Source organism: Brachypodium distachyon, chromosome 3 (assembly GCF_000005505.3).
Source record: "Brachypodium distachyon strain Bd21 chromosome 3, Brachypodium_distachyon_v3.0, whole genome shotgun sequence".
NCBI lineage: Eukaryota > Viridiplantae > Streptophyta > Magnoliopsida > Poales > Poaceae > Brachypodium > Brachypodium distachyon.
Genome location: NC_016133.3, coordinates 28502221 through 28519636, shown reverse-complemented (window position 1 = coordinate 28519636; position 17416 = coordinate 28502221). Strand labels below are relative to the sequence as shown.

At 49.5% G+C, this 17416-nt stretch overlaps 2 protein-coding genes across 3 annotated transcripts; one reads left to right on the top strand and one right to left on the bottom strand.

The window, feature by feature from the left end:
- Window positions 1-2749: 2749 nt before the first annotated feature.
- Window positions 2750-4527, top strand: LOC100844485 (rubisco accumulation factor 1, chloroplastic). Its single transcript, XM_003573939.4, has one exon. The coding sequence runs from the start codon at window positions 2941-2943 to the stop codon at window positions 4348-4350; it is 1410 nt and encodes a 469-aa protein (XP_003573987.1). The 5' UTR covers window positions 2750-2940; the 3' UTR covers window positions 4351-4527.
- A 163-nt stretch (window positions 4528-4690) lies between these two features.
- LOC100844091 lies at window positions 4691-10543 on the bottom strand. Of its 2 annotated transcripts, none has more exons than XM_003573938.4 (5): window positions 10387-10543; window positions 7816-7930; window positions 7618-7707; window positions 5341-5439; window positions 4691-5238 (listed from the first exon to the last, which is right to left on the bottom strand). In XM_003573938.4, exons 1-5 carry the CDS (start codon window positions 10452-10454, stop codon window positions 5137-5139), a joined length of 474 nt encoding a protein of 157 aa, XP_003573986.1. In that variant the 5' UTR covers window positions 10455-10543; the 3' UTR covers window positions 4691-5136. The 2 variants fall into 2 exon arrangements, with proteins under 2 accessions (XP_003573986.1, XP_024317361.1); XM_024461593.1 differs by lacking the exon at window positions 10387-10543 and adding an exon at window positions 10128-10344.
- Window positions 10544-17416: the final 6873 nt, after the last annotated feature.

The following is a 17416-nucleotide window of genomic DNA, read 5'->3' as shown; positions in this document are numbered from 1 at the left end:
GTTGGATCCTCCGAGGTCGCAATTTCGACTCGCAGCTCGCCTTTCAATTTTTTAACTTTATTTTTGCATGCTATGATATAAAGGAATTGTTGCACTAATTCTGCGAAATCAGACCAGCTAGCTGAGTGGCTTTACATCTAGGAATTGATAGAGAGGGTCGTGTGTTCGAAACTTTCATATTTTTACAGCAGCAGCCAATAAAATTGGTAAAACTGGTAAAACATAGCCGCTGTGACTCGAACACACGATGGGGCATAGGGTAGCTTCATGTGCCAGCCAATAATCCAATACCAAAGTACTGATTAGCTACTGAAGCAAACTTTATTATTTGCAGCGCTGGACCCTTAACCATGGATCCTTCGATAGATGTTACATGACGAAATTACGAGCGTCACTGATTCAAATCATCTATAACACTACCACATTCGTCATGGAAGTTATCGCCACCGTCACAGAATATGGCAATGTGTGACGGTGATTCTACGAGCGTCACTGATTTATAGTAACCATGACGTTAGGTGTAAAACGTCACCAATTACATGTTTCTGTGACGCTTCCAGCCATTGTCATGAGGATTTTCGTCACAGTATATGAGTTCTCTTGTAGTGAGCGGTTGTGGTGCCCTGGCTGGTGCGTTGATGGTTTGGTGTGTGGCATTCGGTGGGCTGAGCCGGCGCTCGCGATGGTGCTGTGGCCTCTGGTCGAGACCTCGGCTTGAGATGTTGTCCGTTCCTGTCCGTGGTGGGTTGGGTGGCTACGGGTGAAAACCTTGCATCGACGTTGTCGGTGCCGGCGATAGCGGCGTCCTTAGACGTCATTTCCTTCTTGAAGGCGTCGTTGTGCAGCTCCGTCACTTCCCACCCTTTGCAAATGAGGTGTCTCCGAGCGAAACCTCTGATTCGGTGTCCGGGTCGGGTAACGACGGCGTCCTCGGACGTCGTGCCCTCCTTGGAGGCGTTGCCTTTGGAGAGCCCTTGTTTGGCGGCAGAGTATGCTTGCGGTGGGGGGCCTGGCCAGGGAGGATAGACCGTTTGAATAAAAAAATAAACGGGGCAAATTCTTTTTTCTAATCGAATCGCGAGGATATACCGTTTGAATAAAAAATATGACACGGAGAGAATATGAGACGGAGAGAGTATGATTTTCGTGTGGGCGCTAGCTTAGCCGGTCGCCACTGCCAGACATGCCCAGGCATATACTTGGGCATGGGTGGCCCGGCCCGACCTGCCCGGCCTGAAGCCCGGTGTACCAGGCTGGGCCCGGGCTTCAATTTTTTTTGACCGGGGAAGACAGCAGGAGAGGCTCCTACTGCGTTGTATTAGAGGTTAGAATTGTACAAGTTACATTAGCAAGAAAAGAAAACAAAAGATCCAAGGGACAAGCCCCCTTAGATCCCCTAAATCACAATGCTAGCTCCTGGAGAAGATTGGTAAGTTTAGTAGCGAATTTCTCCTTAGTGGAGCGATGAGCTAGCAGCACAAGCTCAGTTCTGAGGCAGATCCTCCAGGCAGCTAAAGAAGGGGTGGTGTTTTCGAATAGCTTGGCGCCCGGGCTTCAATTTTCTGCCCAAAGCCCGGCCTGAAAGCCAAAAAAAACCCGAAATAGCTTAAATTGAGTATTTTTTAGAAATTTTTTAATAAAAGTACGTTTATTTATTTAAAAATAATTATTTTAGTGCTAAGAGCATCTTCAGCAGGGCCCCTAAACAGGACCCTACTCCCTTTTTAGGGGCCGAACCCAAAAAAACGTGTTTAGCAGGGCCTCTAACAGAGGAAGGCCACTAGATCTATCCCTCACGCCCTCATTCCCGGGGAGGTCCCTATTCCCTCGTCTCCCTGCCACGTTAAAATATCTCTCCTCTCTCTGTCCATGCCACACCGCCTTGCGCCTCGCCGTCGCTGCCCCTCGCCTATGCAGTGCAGCGCGCGCCCGCCCGCGCCTTTTGCTGTCCCGCGTCTTGCTGCCGGCCACCGCCAACGGCCGTGCAACCTCTGCCGCCCCCGCCTGCGCCCTTGTCCTCGTCGCTGCTTCCCCGCCTCCTCTAGAGCCGGCGGCCTGTAGATCCGAGCCAGCGGACTCCGGCCCTCCTCCCATGGCACGGCCGCCGCTGCCTACCTCCACCTCTAGCATCGCAGCCTCCTGCCCACCACCGGCCACCGGAATTCCTCTTCCCAAAAGCATATCGGCGTTGCCGCGGAGTAAGTACTGGTCGCCATGGTCGTGGGGGGGGGGGGGGGGGGGGGTTCGACGGTGCGGCAGAGGCGCTCGGCGGTGGAGTGGCAGAGGAAGCTGCCCCCACACGGCTCGCAGCAGCTCCCTCACTGCGTCGCCGGCCAGCTCGTCGAAGAGGATCCGCTCCATGGGTTGTTTGGTCGAGCTTCGGCTGCGCGAGTGTGCTTTGGAGAAGACAAGAAAATGAAAAAAGAAAATGTCTCACTTACAAATGGGGCCCATATGTCAGTGTAAAGGAAATAATAAATAGGAGCTGAAATATAGAGGCTCCGCTGAAGATGGATCTGAAATAGAAGCTGAAAAATTTAGGAAGAAGCCCCTAAACAATAAGCAGGGACCATGTTTTAACGGTCACGGCTGAAAATGCTCTTAAATGACCTATTTTTAGAGTTTCGATCCGGGCTTCAGGTTTGTTCGTCGGGCTTTTATGAAGCCCGGCCCGGGTTTGCCAGTATACCAGGTACCGCGCCGTGGCGTTCCGGTGGTTTACTTGTACTTGTACAACATCGCCGTGGCGTTTCCGTCATTCCGTCACTTCGCGCCGCAGTAGAATTTGGCGGGGCGGAAACAAGGGAGATGGCTCAGGTCTGACTGGCAAGACTTAACGGAGTCCCGGCTCCCCTTCCAAGGCTTCCATCCCTTCCGAGACGAGATGAGATAAGCTCCCCTGCTTCCTCTCCGCTCCTCCCTTCCCTTATCACCACCACCATGCTCTCCCTCTCCCACCCCCACCCGGCCTCCACCGGCCCGCGCCACCGCAAGCCCCTCTCCACCGCCCCGCAACGCCGCCGCCGCTTCTCCTACAACATCGCCGCACTCATTCTCCCCGGCGGCGGCGGGGGCCGTGGCAGCCCCCCCAACGGCGGCAAGCTCATCCTCCCCGGCGGCGGCGGCGGGGGAGTCGGAGGCGGAGGCAGCAGTGGAATGCTCCCCCGCACCCCGCCCCCGTCGTCCCCGGGCCAGCTCTACCAGCCCTACCACCCGCCGCCGTCACCCCTCCCCGACACCTTCCGCAACCTCGACCTCACCGAGCGCCTGGCCGTGCTCCGCGACCGCATGGGCCGCTGGTACGAGTACGCGCCCCTCATCTCCTCCCTCTCCCGCGAGGGCTTCACCCCGGCCTCCATCGAGGAGGCCACCGGCATGTCCGGCGTCGAGCAGAACCGGCTCGTCGTCGCCTCCCAGGTCCGCGACTCCCTCATCTCCGACGAATTCCCCGCCGACCTCATCCACTACTTCGACTCGTACGGCGGGCCCGACCTCCTCTACGAGCTCCGCTTCCTCAACGCCCGCCAGCGCGTCGAGGCCGCCAAGCACGCCATCGATCGCCGCCTCGAGGCCAAGGGAGTGCGCGAGCTCGCGCGCTCCATGAAGGACTTCCCGCAGCGCCGCGGGGACGACGGGTGGGACGCCTTCGACCGGCACTCGGCCGGCGACTGCCTCGCGTACGCGCGCTTCAGGCTGTCGCGGGAGGCCATCGCCAACGAGGACCGCATGCCGGAGCTCGAGCGCTCGCTCGACGTTGTCGAGACCGAGACGGCCAGGGCGCGGGTGGAGCTGGAGATGGAGAGGGCCATCAGGAAGGCCGCCGGCGAGGAAGTGGAGGAGCCCGAGGCCGACGTCAACGCGCGGCCCGCGGTGCCGGTGGTGCGTCTCATATACGGCGAGATCTCCGAGGCGTCGATCGTGCTGCTCCTGCCGGTGGTGAGAGAGACGGACGGCGTCGAGGCGGTGGACCTCGCGCCGAGGAGGAAGAAGACGGACGCGGACCTCGGCATCGTCGAGGTTGACAAGGGGTGGGCGCGGTGGGCGGTGCTGCCGGGCTGGGCCCCCGTCATGGCGGTGGCCGACGAGGCGGTGGTGATCCAGCTAGCGGACGGGCGGGTGCTCCCGTGGCGGTCGGCGGAGAACGAGAGGGTGCTGGTCGTGGCCGACCGGAAAAGGAAAGAGGTGGTGGATGAAGGGATATACGTGCTGGAGAAGGGAGGGAAGCTGGTGGTCGAGAGGGGGAACAAACTGTTGGAGGAAGGCATCATCACGGCCGCCGCGGAGGTGGTGACCGTCGTCCGGCCACCCAAGGACGAGGAAGACATCATCGTCGGCGATGAGTGGGACTGATGAGTGTTTTGTAGAGGGTTTTTGCACATGCTTTGTTTTCGATTGGTAAATTTGCCCCCATATCTTCACTGTAGTTACATGAATAAGAGAATGCAATTTTCCTTTGGTTTGTACTCCAGTCATAGGAACTTGATAGTTGCAATGGAATGCTTTAGCTGTCAAATGCTTATTGTTTTCTGAAGTAAGCTGATCAGATCCGCGCATAGCATACTCTGTATACTACTGTTACTTTGAATATATGTACAATTCCTGCCAGTGCCAGATACTGGACATTTCAGTTCCTGCCAGTTAAACACGCACAATTCTTGGCTCCATAGTCCAGACACAAGAGGGTTGTAGCAGCAAATAAAGCCCAGTCACCGGCTATTTTTCAATTGATAACAGTAGAATGAAAGAAATGCGTACAAATAATGAAATTTGCTTCCTGCCTTGAGGTTATACTTCCCAATAATTTATATGCACATGAACCAAACGGGAGCACACGCTCCTCCAAATAAATAAAATTTACCACCCAATAACCTAACTTAATCAGCCATTAGCAATTTAGCACGTAATCAGCGCTACGGCAATTAAAATTCCGGTGCATGGGTCAGAATTGCCATGCATATCTGGATGCTTCAGAGGTAAGGCGTGTCAATACCATCTTCGAAAAGCTGCAAGTCACACCAGGGGCAGCAAAGGATTGGGAACTGAAATTTCCCCAGGAACAATCGATGAGGGATCCCCTGACACCACCAACCAGACCAAAAACTGTGGCATCTCAGGGGGCATCAGACATTCAGAACGTTAGTTTGTCTTCGATTTGGGGTTCTTCCTGGTCGACTGCCTCGTGGCAATGGAGTTCTTCATGCCCAAGAAGAAGAGGAGCGCCCCCACGAGTGCCAAACTCTACAGGCACAGCATATATGACTTGTCATTCAACACCTTTGAACATTTGCACTTGACGGACAAGCTTGACTTGAAACATGTGAGCAAAGGTTGCTGCATTACCTGTGTGAACTCGATGAAGAGCTGAACAAACTCAGCACTCTCAGTGTCGTAGTTATAGAAATCATAGACAATTGGTGTAACAAAAGCGAGGTGAACTAACTGCAGGGAGAGGATTGCTTCATTAGGTAAGAATCAGGAAAGGTACCAGATTAGTCAAGATTACCAATAGATGTTACAACAAATAACAGACCACCAGATGCAAGTAACCATAAAAGCTGGAACAGCTGTTCAGTTAGACCAATGGACAGAACAGTACCAAATTAATGTAGTACCAGCAGTATACAGTTCACTTGACTTTTTTTTTCTCGAACACACCGAGCGGCGTGTCAAGAAGCGCAAATAAAAGCAAAGAAGCAAAGGCGAGACCTAACAGGGCTCAAAGAAAGAAGGAAGAAGAAGAAGAAAAGGCCAAGGGCCACTGTACAGGGATGGACTTAAAACTAGTCGGGGGGGACGCGCATGTCAGTTCACTTGGCTAAACCAGAGTATTATGCTATATAGGAAGTATGAGTTCCTTTCATTTGCAAGTCAGAAACATTTTCAGGACAAATGAACCTCATAATAGTGGAGACAAATCGCCTCTAATCCGTAAAATTGTAGAGACCTCTAATCCATAAAATTTTAGACAAATGGCCCGTATTGAGTAATACAGACTCACCTAGTATAACCACAAGCCAAGTATATACAATCAGTCCTGTATTCTTGTTTAAACCATCTGATTAAGCCACAAGCCCTTATGTGTGTTTCCTATAAACAACATTCAGTCTTTCCTCCCTACTCTTAACATGGAGCTGTATGTTCTCACAAACATCAGAAAGAAGTAGTCAATATTTACATTTCTTCCCATTCAAACTAATTCATTTCAGGTGTATCTATATGCATTGTGTTGCACCCATTACTCGGGTGCTATATTATATAGTAGTACAAAACAAAATTGCATGGCAGGTACTCCATTCATGTGCGGTTTGTGTCAGCATTTACATATGGTGGACATATACATACAAGATACAACCATACAAAGGACCATAGTTACTAGATTCGCAGTTCAATCTGTTCGCGACTCTAATTCGTGATTGTCATGTCCGCGAGTTCAATGGGGCTGTACATCTCTGGTTCGCGAATCCGACAACGATTCATGAATCGGATCAGCTCGGTAGCCTGATCAATGGATTTGTAGCATGATTAATTAGATTTATTAGAACAGATTAACAAGTGAACTGCACTTACTGAGTTCCTAAAGTGATAAACCTTTGTATCTCTTAAATACTCCCTCCGTTCCTACATATAGGGTGCACAAGTTGATTCCCGCATACCAAGGCAGTCTCCTGCATGGCCCTTTAGACGGATTTATCCCTGGAGAAACGGCCTTGCATCCAGAACAGAAAGGAGAACGAGATCCACTCATATCTATCCCTTGCGTTCGTTCATGTGGTCAGTAATAAAGAGCCAGCATGCAGCGCCTCGCCATCCCGCATCCGCGCACAGCGCACCCTGCATGCAGCATGCAAGGCATTTCTCATTGGCTGCCATCCACCGCTTGCTTGCAAGGCTCTTCAATAAGCAAGCCTACTCTTCCGCCGGTTGGTTGCCGCATGCAAGGCTCTTCAAACAAGCAAGAGCTACTCTTCCATGTGGCAAAACAGCTCGCATATAAAATCCCAAATGCATATAAATTATTCTCTAGAAGTAATAACAATATCATCATTTAGATGAGCAAAACAGGCACGTCTTGTTTTCAATTACAGTTTTTTTCATTCTTTGTATAATCACGCCCAGAATTTTCAGGATGATAAAACTTCCATGCATTTTTACTAATTACCAGTGGAATATATAACAGGGGTGTCTGAAGCAGGGAATTTTGTTAAAAAAACACTGTGCAATGGAAGACCGGATCTTCCATAAAATTTCAGGGCAGGAAAATGGAAGCTTTGTTCCAAAAGAATTTCTGAAATCCAAAATTGATATTCTAGCATTCTGAATGTTATAGCATCCATGGGGTTCCTCTTGCACAGTTGCATAGAAGGTTCACACTCTAACAGCAAGGACAGTTACTTGCATGTTGTCTTTGTTAAGGACTTAAGTTGGACAACTATCTATCTGGGCCAGAACTTTTCAAATTGGGCAAAACATTTTACCTATATGGCTTTATAACCCCAATGACAACTGGGAATTGTAGCTTTTGCCTACATTTTGGCAAAATTGTTTTCCCTGAACTGAAGCAGTAAAGCTCAAAGTAGAATGAATAATTAAATATCCTACACAAAGCTGGGAATTTACCAAGAGAGAAGCACCAAATGAGCTGCTAAGGATGAAAAGGAGACCTCCAATACCCTTCAAAGCAATGGCCACCGCTATAACATGCTTCAACTGAAACCGGAAGGAAAAAAAAAGTCATAAAAACCTAGCTGCTTTCAGAAGAGCATCAAAATCACTTAATAGAAGAATCATATAAACTACAAACAGGAAAGTTAATACTTCAATGTGAGGCACCACTATTCCAGTACGGGAAGAAACATTTTCAACGAAGATGTTGATCTTTGGGCTCAGGGCTTTTGCAGCGGTCCCACCATCAGATCCAAATTCACTAAACCTGTAGCCCAGAAAAATGGGAGTTATGAACGGAGAAAATAGTGTAAATATTTTCTTATATCTTGACATTACATTTATTATGCACCATAATATATCCAATATGTACTTAAAATGCCGTCTATAGAAAGCTAACAATCTATTACAATTGTGAATGTACAAAAAAGGTAGTTGTTCCTTGTGATTGATGTGTTTAGAAAGAACACTTTCAGCATATTTACCTATGGCCATGTGTTGACATATCAGGACTATTAATAATGGGTTGAACTAGTAAGCTCAAAAGAATCAAGAGCTGTGAAAAACTGTATCCTATAGGTAACAAGATAGTTACACTTAAATCAATCAGGAGAAGTGGAACCATTTTGTTACTCTTTAGTTTGTGAACCTGTGACATCAAAGTAATTGACGGTTGTACACAGAAGTCGCAACCAACCCCTCCAAGTAAACCATCCAGTTGTCCTGCCCCTAGAGAACTCTTCCTCTTATTCCATATGAAAGACATAAGGCCTTGGCATGATTAATACTATAGATCAAGTGACTACTTTACCCTCAATTATTTCCAGAACAGTATTCTTGTCGATGATACAAAACATCCACCGAGTAGTGATATTCCCCAGGCTAAGTTCGCAGGAGTACTAGAATTGGTAGCCATGGGAGTATGAGAGTAGGATGTAGCGTAAAATGACCCACAGACGGTCAAGTCATATGACATAATTAGAGTTACTGAGTTAGGCAGCAGTGAGTTCATGCACGGAATATCTATTTAAACATTTTAAGGACCAAACAAATGGTAATGAATCAGTGAATTCTAAAATAAAAACCTAGAAAATTTTATAAACTAGAAATCCTCCTGAACATTCAAGAAAAGTAGGACAACAAGGGAGTAGTTATGGAGTGGATGCTTGGGCACTGCATTTGCTCAGTTATAGCGTATTGCAAAATCAGCCAACTAGCCGATTAAACTAGCCAAGAAGTCGACCACCAGGCCATGGACTCCATGGTTGCAGCATAATCTAATGGCTAGTCAGCAGGCCAACTAATCTGGTCATAACCAGGGCTAGGTGGTCTTAGCGGGCCCAGACGCGACGGCAGAATGGCTCCCTTGGCAGCTGATTTACCACTTGGTGGAGATGCAAAGAGGCAGTGTTCTATGGTGAAGTGGCTAGAACCGATATGGCGTGGACTGGTATCCTAGAAAATATGTACTCCATGTCATTCGAGAAATATGCTGTTTTGTTTATGTTTACCATTAGTTAACTCTTTCAGTCAATAGGATATTTTTTTTGCAGTGCTCCCATAAAAAAATCAAGAGACTTAATTTTTTTTCTATTGCTAAATTCATGGTTTAATAAAACATACGGAAATAAGATCCAGTACTCAATTCTACTCCCACCTAACTCGAATTAAGTCATACAACCTGACCGGCCTATGTTCTACTCCCACCTAATTCGAATTAAGTCATAAAACCTGACAGCCCATCCTTGACCCTTTATGCTCCACCCAGTTCTCACCTCAGATATCGACTCTACGCATGAAAAGCAATGCCACTCTACCAACCCTACAAACTCACTAATGAAGTGATAATATTTGATGTATGATGTGGAGTTATCATGAACGAGAAAAATTGCATGGTGTGAGGATAATTGAGGGTAAAATGGTCATTACACCTAAAATTTTAGTACTCGCCCCGTCCCATATTAAGTGACTTTCTATTACATGTATCTAGACGCTCTTTAGGCATAGATACATCCATATTGGAGCAAATTTGAGTCACTTAATATGGGACGGATGGAGTACTTATTTCATGTGGCAACAAATCAGGAGTAATACATGAGAACTTTTGCAATATACATGTATCCAATTCCAAATACTCCCTCTGATCCTAAATTATTTACTTATTTCATGTGGCAACAAATCAGGAGTAATGCATGAGAACTTTTGCAATATACATGTATCCAATTCCAAATACTCCCTCTGATCCTAAATTATTGACTCCAATTTGCCCAAGTATGGATGTATATATTCTTAAAATGCGTCTAATACATGTAATATTCCGACGACAATTTAGGATCGGAGGGAGTACTTGCACGCCCAAATTGAACCAAAACTACTTGAGTTTCCTTTTTTTAACTAAGAGAATAAAAGGCATCGAACAGTATCTCAAAACACTAAATCATCGAACAAATAGAAATTTCATTCACCGGCGGCCATAGTTTAGCAATTCTCGGGAAGGAATCAATTTTCCCCTCCTGATTGCGCGCATAACCATGTTCTCAGATCCAAACGCCTTATACGACTCAGGCGCAGAATGTGAGATTCAAACGCCTCTGACCTCCCCAAGGACCCCCAGCCCTTGAATGGCCAGGAGGGACATTAGCCCCGCACCTGCGCACCAGATCTAGCGACACTGGGGCGTGAGGAGGGAGAGGGAATGAGGTGGGGGAGCCAAGCACGACGTACTCTTGGTAGGCAGAGAGGAGGAATGCGGCGGCAAACAGGACCCTCCCGGCGAAGGAGACGAACCCCATCTCGGCGTGGCGACGAAGCGGGGAAGGGACTGGGCACGGAGCAGCGCGAACGGTCGGGTCGTCGGGAGCCGCGGCCCGCGGGTTGCCCCACCTGGCGATTATATGCGACGGGAGGAGGCCTTCGCAGAATTACTGTTCGCCCCTAAATCAATATCCGGTCCCCAATTTTCTTTGCGCATGAATAGGTAAGTTTTTCTTTTGCACAAAAAGAATGAAAAGAACCTCTCAAAAAGCGATTCAGAATTCCGGTCAGTGGATTTTTAAATGGTGGCTTACAAGGAGTTGCTAGCCACTTCGTGGCGTTGTATCCATTATGCGGCGTTGTAATTGGCCTACTTGCTAACTCTTTAATCGATGATGCATAAAAAATATATTTGTGAACAAAGTAATAAATCACCGAACTGGCCCACATACAAGACTTTGCAAGAGTAGCAACAATGGTAGAGTCAAGGATAAAATAATGCATACAATGATTTGTGTCTTTAAATTAGATGCAAATAATTTGTTAGCGTTAAACGTGAGATGTACAATGGTAAAATTTTGACTTTAGCTGCCAAGTAGTTTATTGATTAATAGAAAGGGGTACATTAGAATCTATGCAAGGCTCAAGTAGTGTCGGGGGATGACTTCGGGTAGGGTCAAGACGACACACATTAGCCGAGATGACGAAGGCAAAACCGGCACAGGCATGTGCGCCGGCATCTTTAAGCCAAACTAATATAAGGCCGACATATCACGTGTATGTCGGCATGTCTATCTTGTCTTATGTGATTGCAGGATAAGCACAAGTACTCCGATCTCGGCCAGCGCCGAGATGTGCCAACGGTCATATTCTTATCACATGGCGCAAAGTAAAACAACGTCCTCTTTATCACGGGAAAGCAGTCTTTGCTTACGTCCCGGTGCCAAGCGACTGCGCAAAGAAGCACCGAAAGAGCATCGATGACGGATGCCGGCGCGTGGCTACAGTACGTGTTGCGAGACGCCAGGAAAAGTAAAGCTGTCTTGTCTCCTGCCGTATGCCCCGGAGGGAACCGAGGCGCGTGCCCGGCAGGACCCGTAGAAGATAACGTTAGCCTTTGGTCCACATGTCAGTGTGACATGGGCGGTTCATAAATAGGAGCACTATCTTTCCCTAGACAGAAAGACTTCACTTAGACATCTAGGATTTCCCCTTCTTCTTCTTCTTACTCAAGAAAACTGCTCGAAGAGCACCATTGTAGATCTTGGTATATCGGCTTATACTACAAAGCAGGAGTAGGAGTCTTACCTCGACAAGAAGGCTCCGAACCTGGGTAAATCTGTGTGTGTTCTTGTGTTTGTGCGTGTTTCTCATCACGCCCTCCCTTCTCCGATTCCTCCTTCATCCATCGGCTCCAACATAAGCCATCCTATGGCATCTACCATAACACCGCCACGACAGTTGGCGCCCACCATGGGGCCAGCAGCGGCGCTGGCTGGAGTTTTCATCCGGACAGGAAGTTTCCTCGTCACCGGAGAGCGCGTGGTCTCCGGTTTGGTCCAGAGATTCAGCTCTCTGGGCTTCATCAACAAGGCTGCTTCAACAACGCACCGTTTCCCTGCGTCGGCCGCTTCATCAACTTCGGCATGCATGAGGTTTATGTCGCCACTGATAGTCCTTGCAGGTACCCCGAGCAGGTGGTGGTGGCCGAAGATCCCCCCACCATCTGCACGGTTCGCGGCCGGCATGTCGACTGCCCCGCTGACCATGCGGAGGTCATGGTGACGGCTCACGGCATCGATGCTGGCAAGGGCGCTGCAGAGAGTGGCGCGGTCCCAAGCAAATCCAGCAGAATGGCGAAGTTCCCCATGGAGAAGCCGGAGAATATCGCTGCTCAAGCCGGCACGTCAGCTCTGACGCCAAAGCCCCCTCAGCTCCAGGCTGCCATCGAACGGCTGACCGCACCGGTGGCGTCAAACGCTAACCCGGCCTAGCTGTAGGCTGAGTTGGAGTTGGAGCGCCGGAAACTGCTGCAAGAAGCTATTGATGTGGCTCGTGCTCGGCAAGAACTTGATATTTCGCTCCGTGAGTATAACAAAGCTCATGGTCTCAATTCTGCCGCATTGACTAACCCTAGCCGAGTTGGGGAAGTGCGTAATCGTGGCAGGAACCTGAACGCCGAGATACCTAGAGATGGCAGGGCGATACCCGCAGTGTCGGCAAGATTTGCCTCGCCACTGAAGTCGAAGTACAACACCCCTGTTAAGAACCTCAGGGCCGCCGAGGCTGCGGCCGAAGAGGTGCCGAATCTCACGGGAGAGGCGCTCCGGCTGCAGCAGTTGCGCGTGAAGGAGTTGCTCCGCACAGCTAACGAGCAGAATGAGGCATACATGAGGTTGCACGGCAAGCCCGGTGCATCTCAAGTCATTCACTCGGCCGCGGGGCGCTGATGGCCGGGTTGACAAGCAAGCGTCTTCGCCTGGTGGCAAACGAGACAAGAGTGTCAACTCAGGCAGAGATAAGCGACTAGAGCGTTTTGATCCGGCTCTGGCCGAGAAGCAAATGGTCAGGAGAGTCGATGACAGCCAAAGTGGTATGCGTCTCGGCAACAATCACCGAGACCAGCAAGAGCGTCACTCGGTCAGTCATGGACACCAACCTCGGGGTCCAGCACCCAATACTGCTGCAGGTCAGCATGGTGTCGGGCGCAACCCCCTGTATCGAGGTGAAGATCGCCGGCAAGACCGTTACGATGACTGGTACTTGGCCATGGGTGATGAGGGCTATCTCAGGCGAGAACGTGATAATCTCGGCCCGCTCGGAGCCTGAGTTGGGAACAGGCAAGTATCGCCGCTGGATGCCCGACATCGGCTCGACATAATTTATCTGTCGGAACTTCTAGGAGAACAAGGCCCTCCGGGACTGCGTTGTTTCGCACACTGGATCATGAGGGAGACACTAGCCCAGGGTTTCCAGCTGCCCAGTGGTACGAGAACATATAACTAAGCTGGAAGATTGGCTGGAAGACTATGTCACTGCGGTGCATGTGGCAGACGGCAATTGCAGATGGGCGGTACGTTATGTACCCCAGATTCTGGTAGGGCCAGCACGGATATGGTTGAACAATTTGCTGGAAGGCATCATCAATTGCTGGATAGACTTTGAAGAAGCTTTTGTCAGCAATTTCACCCGCACTTACAAGAGGCCTAATTGCCCTCAGCGGCTGTCCATGTGCAAGCAAAGGGACAACGAGACTGACCGGGATTACCTCACAAGATGGAACAACCTCCGCAATTCCTGTGAAGGAATAGTGGAGTCGCAAGCCATAGCGTGGTTTGCACAAGGATGCCGGCATGGCAGCATGTTGTGGCAAAAGCTGCAAAGAGAAATGTCAGCCACCCTGTCTCAGATGATCAAGATCGCGGACATGTATGCGCTCGGTGATCCGACTCAGCCATCGCTGATGCCGGCATAACCGTAAAGGGACCAACCGACATACATTCCTGCCGGGGCATTCCGGAGGAACGATCATCAAGATCACCGCAACAAGAGAAGGGACGACAGGCCGGATTACCGGTATGGGCCAGCCCATGTCGCCGCTATTCAGGATCAACCTGACGTCGGCTTTAGCCAGCATCAGAAGACTGGAAATCAGCAGTGGGCCAAGAAGGGGGAGCAAAAGAAGCCCTGGCAAGATAAGCAAAAGTACACATTCGAGATGATGCTGGATCAGCCTTGTCGTTTTCTAATCCCAGCAAACCGGCAAATCACACAACCCGGCAATGCAGCTGGATGCAGCGGGCCGAGAAGGGTGAGGCAAGTCGGCTGCCCGCTCCTCCACCGCTCACAGACACTAACGCCCAGATCCAGGGACCCCCTCCGGCAAACAATGTTGTCAACCAGGTGGAAGACCAAGATATCCCGGAATATGCTCAAAGAAATGAGTAGAAGGAGCATCACCAGAGCTACATGATCTTCATCAAGTAGTCGACTGACAAGCAGAGTCAGCGCAGGCGAGAGATGGAAGTCAATGCTGTGATGCCGGCAGTTCCGAAATTTATGTACTGGTTGGAACAGGAGCTCAACTGGAACCGGGCAGATCATCCCAAGGTCATGCCAAATCCTGGTGGATATGCTCTGGTGGTTGACCCGACACTCATCGGGCCTGACATTAACGTCAAATTCACTCGGGTTCTTATTGACAATGGGAGCAGCATAAACATCATGTACCGGGACACGATGCTCAAGCTCGGCATCACTGATAACATGCTTGAGCCTAGCCGAACTACCTTTCATGGTATTGTGCCGGGAGTGTCTTGTGCCCCGGTAGGAAAGATCCGAGTTGACGTCTTATTCGGCACCAGGGAGAACTGTTGAACCGAGAACTTGGTGTTCGAAGTGGTGGACCTCAGCAGTTCGTACCATGCGCTGCTTGGCAGACCGGCATTGGCCAAATTAATGGCGACAACCCACATTGGCTATCTGAAGATGAAGATGCCTTGACCGAACGGTACCATAACCATTACCGGCAACTACAAGCTTTCGATGGAGTGCGCGGCGGCATGGTCTGCTTTGGCCGAGTCACTAGTTATCGCTGGTGAAAGAAGAAGTTGCAAGAAGCTGTTGTGTTGGCTCAGTCGGCACAGATTGACTTGCCGGCTATGACCAATCCCCATGGAAGTGTGGCATTTCAGGCAGCCAAGGAGACGAAGAAGATCCAGGTTGACAGTGAGTTCCCGGACCGCACCGTCATCATTGGTGTCGGCCTGAATGCGAAATAGGAAGGAGAGCTCACCAGCTTTCTCCGTGAGAATCGGGACATCTTTGCATGGTCAAATCAAGACCTGCCGGGTGTGCCGAGGGAGTTGGCTGATCACTCATTACATGTCAGGCCAGACGCAAGACCTATGAAGCAGCCTGTTCGACGCTTTGCCGATGACAGAAGGAAAATCATATCGGAAGAGATATCCCGGCTTTTAGCTGCCGGCTTTATCATGGAAGTGTTGCATCCTAACTGGCTGGCAAACCCGGTCATGGTCGAGAAGAAGAAAGACGACCCGACTGCTGCCAAGGTGTGGCGCATGTGTATTGACTACACCAGCCTGAACAAGGCATGTCCCAAAGATCTTTTTCCATTACCTCGGATTGATTAAGTGATCGATTCCACTGCCGGGTGTGAGTTGCTGTCTTTTGTAGACGCGTACTCTGGTTTTCACCAGATACCGCTGAACCCTAATGGTCAAATAAAGACATCATTTATCACCCCGTTCGAGGCTTATTGCTATCGCACTATGCCGTTTGGTTTGAGAAATGCAGGCGCTACTTATCAAAGATGCATGCAGAAATGCTTGCACAACCAACTCGGTAAAAATGTGCAGGTATATGTCGACGATGTCGTCATAAAAACCAGAGAAAGCGCCACACTGCTGGATGATATCTGGGAAACATTTGCAAATCTGAGGAGATTCCGAATGAAGTTAAACCCGGTCAAATGCACATTCGGCGTGCCGGCAGGAAAGCTACTCGGGTTCCTTGTATCGAGGCGAGGCATAGAAACGAACCATGTAAAAATCGCCGCCATAGAGAGAATGAAACTGCCGAAATATCTCAAAGATGTGCAAAAATTCACTGGATGCTTAGCATCGTTAAGTCGTTTCGTTAGTCGGCTGGGTGAAAAGGCAATACCCTTATACCAGCTGATGAAGAAAACCGACAAATTTGTGTGGACGCAACAGGCAGAAGTGGCCTTTCAAGAGCTGAAGAAGATGATTGCTACGGCGCCGATCTTAGCCTCGCCGATGGAGAAAGTGCCGATGTTGTTATACATAGCAGCAACAACTCGAGTCGTCAGGGCCGTCATAGTAGTGGAAAGAGATGAAGATGGCAAGTCGGTACAAAGGCCGGTATATTACCTGAGCGAGGTGTTATCGTCGTCTAAACAGAGTTATCCTCACTACCAGAAGATGGCATACGGCGTGTATATGGCGGCAAAGAAGCTGAAGCATTATTTTGACGCACATCATATCCAGGTTATATGCGAAGCGCCCATCTCGGAAATCATGAGCAATAAAGATGCAAGCGGCCAGATAGCAAAATGGGCTATTGAGTTAGCACCCTACACGCTGCAGTACGACAGACGAGACGCCGTAAAGTCTCAGGCTCTGGCGGATTTCCTAGTGGATTGGGCCGAGATTGGAATATGGACCACCGCCACCTGGAACTAGCTACTGGAAGATGCATTTTGACGGCTCCAAAATGAAAAGTGGGCTTGGTGCCGGCATAGTTCTAACTTCGCCTGAGCGCGACCAACTTAAATATGTGTTGCAAATTCATTTTGCAGCATCCAACAATGTCGCCGAGTATGAGGCACTTGTGCACGGACTGAAGATGGCAAAAGAGATTGGTGTTCGCCGGATTCAATGCTTTGGCGATTCCGACTTAGTAGTCCAGCAAGCTTCTGGCATTTGGAATGAATTGGATGCCAATATGGCGCTATACCGTTTTCATGTTCAGAAGATTAGAGGTCACTTCGAAGGGTGTGAGTTTCATCATATACCTCGGGCGGAAAACAAAGCGGCCGACACGCTGTCGAAGCTCGGCTCAATGCGATAGGCCATCCCGGCTGGTGTGGCATTGGAGCATTTACGCAAACCATCCATCATGCCATCACCAGAATCGGAGTCAATCTTTATCCCGACAGCCTCAGAAGCTGACGTCACCCCAATGGATATTGACAGTGGCAGCAGTTCCGGTAACTCGGGGACTGAGCGCCCTAACTCGGTGGAAGCAATGAAGGTTGAGCCAATGGAGATAGACGAACCAGTTTTTGTTACTCCTCCCGTGCCGGCTTGGGCACAACCGATAATGTCCTACCTCAAAGATTGGAGTCTCCCGGAAGAGGAAGTGTTGGCTAGGCAAATTCAGAGAAGGGCAAAGGCATACGCGATCATCAATGGCGAACTGTACAAGAGAAGTGTTACTAACGTCTTGCAGCGATGCG